The following is an 8,754-nucleotide window of genomic DNA, read 5'->3' as shown; positions in this document are numbered from 1 at the left end:
AACAAGAAGCAATGCCTGGTGAATGGTAAATGGTTTGTGATTGGTTCGAAGACATTTTTTTTTCATACTTAGTGACATTTTGTCTCATTTGAAAGGAAAGATTTAAATATACATGAAAGAAGTAAACATTTTTAAAGTACACTCTCAGAAATAAAGGCACAAAAGCTGTCACTGGGGTGGTACCTTTTCAAAAGGTACACTTTTGTTCTTAGGTTCTAATATGTACACTTTAAGTATTAATGTGTACCAAAGGTTAGGTTAAGGTACCAAAATGGACCCTTTGGTACAAACATACACCTTTTGAAAAGGTACCGCCCCAGTGACATTTTTTTTACCTTTATTTCTGAGAGTGTACTGAATGCCTCTTTGTAACTGCTTGTGTAACCATGGAAATAAAACTTATTAACTGAAGAAGGAAGAGTGTGTGTTAAAATGAACATAATCTGTCATGCGAGGACATGCACTTTTCTAAGCATTCCTGACCACAAAACATATCCCAAGGTTAGTCGTAATGAGAAGGCATATAACTACTTGAAGAGTTTGTGGAATTTCTACAAAAATGCAATTTCCATCATTCAGAGCCTCATAATAGATGCACAACCTTGAACATGGCTTATGGTGTTGCAAAATTGCTAACAAATGCTCTGAGAGCACTTAAAACTTTGAGAATTATTATTATATATTTTTTAATCACATCTCTTTCTCTCTCTCTCTCTCTCTCTCTCTCTATATATATGGTTCTTCAAGTTGAAGGCAGGGATCAAAAACAAATGATATTTTCTTAACTATAAACAACTTTAGGCTTAAATAACTGTGAATGTGTTTTATTGGCACATCCTGCATTACACATTTAATGGCACAGACAGGACGTTAAGACAGGATCTGCAGGACGTTAAAATAACCTATATAAAATAATAATAGGCTATTTATATCATGGATGCATCCAAAAAGGTGATTGCGTATTTACACATTGTTTCATTACATTACTATTATTTTTTTACACAGATGTTGCAATTTGTAAGTAAAAGTAGAAAGAGCATATACAGTGTGTAAATGCTGTTAAGATCAGCCGCGCATGCGCATTGTGCGCGCTCCAGCAAACGTATACTTTGGCTGGTGAAGACACGAAAACAAGCAACAAGGATAGATTACTCAACATTCGGTAGTAGCCTCATTTATTTGACCTATTTTATATTAAAAACAATAAGATGCTTTTGCACAGATAGCTACTTCGTTTTTCCTGGCGCCGTCAAAACCGACTATGAAAATGAAGTCATTTAAATGAGTTTTAATAGCGACGTATCTGCAATATACTTTGTCTGTGGCACTTTAATGTTCCGTTGCCATTGTGATGTATATAATAAGGCAGACTCGTTAAATCCTCTTTACTGACTTTGCGTTTATTGACATATTTATTGCTGTCGCCAATATTTCAGCATCTCTCCGCTTGATTTAATCGCAGTAAATGTGACGATTCTGTGCAGCTCTATTTGCATAAACGTGTGCTTAAAAGACACTTTGATCGTGTAGATATATAAGAAAATAACCAGAGTGTTTTGAATTTCATGGAAGCAGATTACGTCGTATGATTGATATCGCTGCGTACTGTCATAACCATGCAGTGGTGGGTTGAGTCATTCTCATCTAACGTTACACTTTATCATACTGTAGATGGCTGTGTCTCTAATAAGCGTAATGTAGACATATGTGATATTCCAAGATTCCCTAAACGCACAGTACAGTTAGTATGCAAAAATATGGATTTTTGTAAAGGGCTTTAAGGGCAGTCGACTTTTGGAATTTGTAAATTTCAGTCTCAGGGGTATTTTGAAGTTGTTTTACCGCCCTTAGCACGATTAGACAAACGTCAGATTAGACTTTTTTAAGGGTTTGTGATAATGTGAGTTTACTTTATGATAAATAATGACGGATTTTATGTTCGCTGATATGATTGTCTGATGTGATGCGGTCTGCTGTTGTTGCTATGGCTACCTTCTCAGTCCAACTCTATTTCTGGGCGACTGTTTACCGCCAAATATGAGCTCTTTGCAATATTTTTTAAATACAATTTTTAGTTACAGGAACGTGTGAAAATGCTGTTGAAACATATGCTTATATGTAAAAACATTGTAGTTTGTTGTTTTCTTCCACCACCACCACCACCACCAAAAACTCATGAACGACTAATCTGCAAATGATTAATTAACTAATTTGCATTATTCTCTTTCTAAGCCTCTGTGTTCATTATTTTGATCTTCAGTTTTAGCTAATGAAACATTTATAGTGCCTCCTGAGTATTCAGAATATGAAGGGCTTGATTAAACTTAATTATAGAGTAAATAAAATCTTTGTTTAAACTGCATTTTAATCAAAAACTAAGGGTGTAGGATATAGTTTAGTGTACAGTTAAATAGTATTATTAGGTATTACTTGGAAATATTGCATGCAAACTATAGTGTGTATAAATATAATTACTAATAGTATGATGCTCTTGAGAGGTAGTGGAGTGTTATGTCTCTGAGAGTCTCTGAGATTCATCAGTGGGTGGTTTTTCACTCCGAAGAAAACATCAGCTATAGCAGGCATGGATACTAGTGACATTCTAAAAAAAAGGAAAAACTGTGATTATTAAATCTGTGTGTGAAAATTAATAAACAGAGTGATAGGTTAAAGGGGTAATTCACCATTGACAAGATGGATTTTTAATAAAAGTTGTCTGTCTATGAAATAAAATTAAATTAGTTTGGTGCTACATGACTAGAGAGAACAGAGATAAAGGCTGTGGTGAAAAAAAAAACACTATTATAGGCTATATTTGATCTAAGACTGTGAAAAGGCTGCAAAAAATTAAATGATTTAAAAAAAAGGATTCGATGAATTGTGGTCACATTGAGAAATGCAGCAAACTGTTGTATAACTCAAAATTATGACAATTAAAAGATTAAGATGTTAATATGTTAGGGTGTTTTGTGTTTTTCCTGTAATGATGTGTGATTGTAATCACAGGTCTGAGAGATGGCCTCTTGCTCCGGGTTTTGTGGGTCTGGTCATACTGTCAACTCTGGCTGTCATGTTTTCGGAGTGCGTTCTTATTTGCACCACTTCTACGAAGAGTGCACAGCCTCGATGAGGGAGCAGCAGGACGACTTTCAGGGCCAGAGATCACCGGTGCGGTGGAGCTCAAGCTTCTGGAAGGTATCAGAGAGAACTGGACACTCTTAAAAATAGTGTCTGGCAGCAATACCTTAGAGCAGTGGTGTCCAAAGAACCTTTTTTTTTTCTTAGTGTGAAGAACATTTTAAGAATCTAAAGTACCTTTTTTTTTTTACTATACACTCTTAAAAATAAAGGTTCCAAAAAGCAGTTTTCACAGCGATGCCGTAAAAGAACCATTTTTGGTTCGTAAAAGAACCTTTCAGTGAACAGTTCTTAAAAGAACAATTTTATTTTTCTTGGTGTGAAGAACATTTGAATCATCCGAAGAACCTTTTTCCATTTATTTAAAAAATCTTTTGTGGAATGGAAAGGTTCCATGGATGTTAAAGGTTCTTCACAGAACCATCAATGCAAATGAAGAACCTTTATTTTTAAGAACAGAGTTTTGTTGTGTTATGCACTTAGCTGTAAAACAGATCTATAGTCCTCAGTTATATATTGTTTTAACGATTGGCATGTTTGAAATTCGATTGATTCCACTTTGCCCCTTCTGGCCATTCTGAAGGTGTTATGATGTTTTGAAGCCTGGTACATTTTTAAAACACTTCTGTTATTAAAATGAATACCACTGAAGATATTTATTGCCTAGAATATGTATAATCAGCAACAATTCACTTTCAGATTCACATCACCAACTGTCAGTCACATCAAGCTGAAGGAAGAGTCTTGACCAGTCTTGACTGACTGGTCTTTTCAGCAGGATTATAAACTAAATCAAACTTGTTCTCTCTTAGGTCACACTTGCCGTTGGTGTCGTGCTCCTGTCATTGGGGCTGGTGGTCATGACAGTGGGCTATTCCATCCCCACTCGCATTGAGGCTTTTGGTGAGGGTGAACTGCTGTTCGTGGACCGCCAGGCCATGCGTCACAATCACTCACTACACATATGCGTGCTGGTCGGGACAGGGCTTCTCACTCTGGGTGGGGTTCTGATGGCAGGTGGAATCCTGATGTCTGACTTCTCCACCACTCCCACAAAACAGGAAGACTCAAGAGGAGAACGGAAGGGGGGAACCAGAAGCCCAGCAGACCCTGTAATGAAGACCCCCAGCCCGGTGTCTACTGATGGAGGAGTATCTCCTCTCGCTAGGGACAGTAAAGTTCAGCAGTGCTCTTAAAAGAGGTGTGTGACAATGCCCGTTCAAGAGTCAGTGTGATCAACAAAAGCTCCTTGTTTATTTCAATTATAAATTTGTGAGTGTCTTACTTGTGTTTGATAATGTGTTTGATAAATTGACAAGTGCTTGTGCCATCTGTTGTCCAGCACTTGCATAATTTGTCAAAATAGTTTTTGTATTTTTGTATATTACAGTATTGATCAAATGAAGCGCCACCAAGTGGTTGAAAGGCAGCAAAAGTAAGTTTTGAATAGTTTGGGGTCAGTAAGTGTTTTTTTTATTTATTTTAAGAAATTAAAACTTTTATTTAGCAAGGATGATTTCAATTGACAGTAAAGACTTTTACATTTTTAGCTTTCTATTCATCAATGTATCACAGTGTCCACGGAAATATGAAGCAGCACAACTGTTTTCAACATTGATAATAATAATAAATGTTTTTCAAGCAGCAAATCAGCATATTAGAATAATTTCTAAAGGATCATGTGACACCGAAGACTGGAGTAATGATGCTGGAAATTCAGCTTTGCATCACAGGAATAAATTGCATTTGAAGATATTTCAAAATAGCAAACATATTTTAAATTGTAATAATACTTCAAAGTATTAGTTTTTACTGTATATTTGATTAAATAAATGCAGTCTTTGCGAGCAATAAAAATCTTCTAAAAAATCGTACCAAACTTTTAAATGGTAGTGTATGTATATAAATTATAATATATTAAAAGTCATAAATAGATAAATATTTAAAGCATCTTCTGTGCCCAGTATGCATCTTTTAAAGTGTAAAGATGATTTCAGAAAGAAAAGACCAATTACAATTCAGGATGCAAATATGCAATTACAAAACCAATCGGAATTCAGAATGTCATCGCCGTTGGAATCTGAAGGTTCTAAACACAAGTTTGAATGGAGTCTGATGTTAAGTTGTTCAGGTTGACTTAATTCAGGAAGAGGCTTAAAATTTTGGCATTATTAGCTTAGAACAAACCCTGTAGAGAATGTTTGAGCAATATCAGTACAGCACTGCCTTGAAAACACTGTAGAAATGCCAGTCATAATAATACAGTATACACAATCTGGCACAAACCTACTCTCACTGTCTCTATTTCTGGATCCCAGATATCTTTTAAATCAGATATTCTGCTCTTATGAATAACAAATCAGGTAATAGTTTTGTTATCACAGCATTTTTGCTCTTTACTCTTTCATGAGTTTCGGTTGTGTGAAAGTCTAAATGGGATTTACTGTACATACATGTCTCATTGTCTCATTATGTTAATGTGTATTAATGCTCTTCTCTAAACAAGCCCATTAAATAAAAGTCAGCATACTCAATCCACTTGACATTTTGTGTATTATTATTATTATTTATTTTTTTCTGAAAGATCATGTTCCTTGACACCTTTTCATTCATTGATAATGTGAATGAAAGAAAACCACACTCAGAAGGCTGTGATCTTGTAAAAACAGCAGTCTCTTTTCATATTGTCTGTCAGTAGGCAGTTTGAGTGACTGCAAATAGATGCAGGAAACAGTGATGACTCATCCCAGCCCTGTTCCCTGCTTCCACTAAACCGCTTTCTCCCTCTTTCTCTCATGAGGGCTCGCTGTGAGTCACCTTCCCTCATATAAGTCATAGCTCACAGTACGTGGGCTGTTAACAATCAATTAACCAGCGCTCCACACGTAGAGCCATCATCAAGAATCATTCACTTCTCTGCGGCTACACATATTCAGAAAACAAGAGTGAGATGGGAAGAAATGTTGTTTGTCTTAAGCTTTAGGTCATGTGCTTGATGCCTGTAATGTGTTGGCAGGTTGTTAACATATTTGTTTAGAAAAGCCACACCAGATGAACACTACAGTGTGTTGAAGTGTGCATGGGTGTGCTGAAAATATGCCCTAGCACTCAAGATGACCTGCCTATATGCGTCGTTTTAATGTTGGGGATAGGTTTTAGTGGTGCAGGTGTGGGTTAGTCGCATTATCAATGATGGCAGTACTTTTAGTGCATGACGATGTACTATTCACATTTTCATAACATTTTTGCAATGGTAATACTTTTCTCTCTAAAGAGATATTTACTCAATGACAAACGCCAGTTCATCCAAAAATAAAAATTATGTCAACATTTACTCACCGTCTTCTGATGGACAGACTAAAATGTAGTTCTTCACTCTCATATCATTCAAACATTGCATATAAAGACCACATCAGATTTGGCAAACCATGAACATCATGACATATGGTCATGGGGTGGTCAAAAACCAATGAGGTTTGACATTAAAGGAATCGTTCACCCAAAAAGGTGAACTATCATGGAAAAGGCCATCCAAGACGTGACGTGACATGTGCCCGAGTATGGTGACCCATACTCGGAATTAGTGCTCTGCATTTATTCCATCCAAAGTGCACACACACAGCAACTGTTTGGATGCCAACGTTCTTCAAACTATCTTCTTTTATGTTCAACAGAAGAAGAAAACTCATATGGGTTAGGAAAAACTTGAGGGTAAGTACAGTAAATGATGACAGAATGTTCATTTTTATGTGAACTATGAGAAATACATTTTTTCAGACCTGGAACAGTCCTGTGCGCTTCCTGTCATGCACACACACTGACCAAGTGACCAAGAATGCAAGTGTGGGTATTGGTGAAGCCCCATACTTTGGACTTCAGTTGAGGTTTGTGTTTTGGGTCCCATTGACTTTAGATAAAAACAGCTGAAACATAGTTGTGTGTGTGTGTGTGTGTGTCCTGCAGAGGAAAGAAAACCATGCAAGTTTGGAAGGACATGAGGTTCAGTGAACAACAACAGAATGTTTATTTAGGTCATCCTGAGCAGGTAGGTCAGTTTTTCAGTACATCCGTCACTCAGGTGCCTTATTACGTCACTGTATGTATGTACGTTTGAGTATCTAACCTCAGACTGCATGGAGTAGAGACACAGATGGATACATGAAGGGTCTGTGACACCAGAGAGGTCTGTTCGCTGTGTGGTGGGGGTTTGGAGAAATGAGATGAAACTGACACGCTTCATTGACTGAGCTGTGGAAAATGACTCGCTGCTCTGAGAAACTGCACACAGCAGAAATTCAATCAACCTATGAACTCATGCCACTGGTGAGTGATGCTGATACGCTCAAGGTTTCAAACCACAATTAAGAGCTTATTGCTGTTTACCCATGAAAGACTCTAAAATGCAACATTACTAATACTTTATTATTTTAAGAATGTGAGATAATTGAGGTCTCTGACACCTATTATCCAGTAAGTATAATGATTAACTGATGCAATAGCATGTAATATTAACAGATACAGTGTTATACTTCATTTTTAAAGTTTTTTTTTACATTTTTATCATGTTTAATATGGAAAATTGCGAAAAAGTGTTTGTCCTTATTTTCTATGGATTTGTGACTGTCTTTAGTAATTGGGCAAACAGTAATTTGCAGAAGTACCAATTTTGGGCACACGACAGAAATGTATTATTATTATTATTCATTTATTTTAATTGGTGGTTACCAGATAGTGAGGTAAAATAGCTAACAAATGTGAACCAGGGTTTTTATAGTTAACTAAAATGAAAACTTAAATAAACTAACTAACTAGCTAGCTAACTTAAGGTTTAACTTTTTTTTTTAACTTTAACTGCTTAACTTAATGTATTAAAATAACAAACTATATACATATTATAAAATATATTTAATAAAAATAACGAAAACACAAAATTAAAATTAAACTGATATTAAAATTGTAAAACAAAAAGTATAAAACAAACTAATATAAATATTCATTAAAACAATGTATTGTTATTTTTATTTATTTAGGTTTAAATCCTAGTATTCTAGGATGTACCTCATGTTAAAAGCAAAGGGTGGTTACTTTAGAGATTTTTGATTAGAATGTTTTATTAGGTTTTTTTTTGGTCACTATAACATTCCCATATTTTAATTTGTCCCATTTCTGACAACTTTATATTGTCTGTGTCCAAATTTTTTACTGGAAGTGTATCTGTTTGTTTGTTTTTTTTCATTAGCTGCTGTGTTGCACAAAATAGTCTCTTTTGGTTTAATTATAATTTATTCATATTTTATTGGCTATAATTATATATAATTTATCATGTCACATCACGGGTGATCACAGCACACTGTGGCCTGCAGAAGCCACTGACCCAATGGTCACCTGTCAGCATGTGACATAAGACAAGCAATCACTCGAGGTAATTCGATGAATGAAAATCTGACTTCATGATAAGAGCCCTGACATCCACTGTCACCGCAAAGATACGGAAACAGTTTTTTGGCTTTTGTTTTCTGACAGCCGCATTTGAGCCATTGCAGGACATATTTAAATCTCGTCTGTCATGAAAAAAAAAAAAAAAAAAGTGTTATTGCAGCAAGTTCAGTATCTTTG

The 8,754-nt window shown here is 35.7% G+C and overlaps 1 protein-coding gene across 1 annotated transcript; it reads left to right on the top strand.

The window, feature by feature from the left end:
* The first annotated feature begins 1,042 nt into the window (after window positions 1-1,042).
* On the top strand, window positions 1,043-4,711 carry LOC109111281 (neurensin-1-like). Its single transcript, XM_042776777.1, has 3 exons — window positions 1,043-1,162; window positions 3,007-3,195; window positions 3,951-4,711. Exons 2-3 carry the CDS (start codon window positions 3,016-3,018, stop codon window positions 4,332-4,334), a joined length of 564 nt encoding a protein of 187 aa, XP_042632711.1. The 5' UTR covers window positions 1,043-1,162; window positions 3,007-3,015; the 3' UTR covers window positions 4,335-4,711.
* Window positions 4,712-8,754: the final 4,043 nt, after the last annotated feature.

This window comes from Cyprinus carpio, chromosome A19, assembly GCF_018340385.1.
Source record: "Cyprinus carpio isolate SPL01 chromosome A19, ASM1834038v1, whole genome shotgun sequence".
NCBI classification, from domain to species: Eukaryota; Metazoa; Chordata; class Actinopteri; order Cypriniformes; family Cyprinidae; genus Cyprinus; species Cyprinus carpio.
Note: the sequence above shows the minus strand (reverse complement) of the source record. Positions and strands in the feature narration are given on the sequence as shown.

Bases quoted from the DNA above. Each gene is read 5' to 3' on its own strand.
- LOC109111281 (XM_042776777.1), top strand. From the start codon at position 3,016: ATGGCCTCTTGCTCCGGGTTTTGTGGGTCTGGTCATACTGTCAACTCT. The intron at 3,196-3,950 runs GTATCAGAGAGA...GTTCTCTCTTAG, and splicing joins GGAGCTCAAGCTTCTGGAAG to GTCACACTTGCCGTTGGTGT.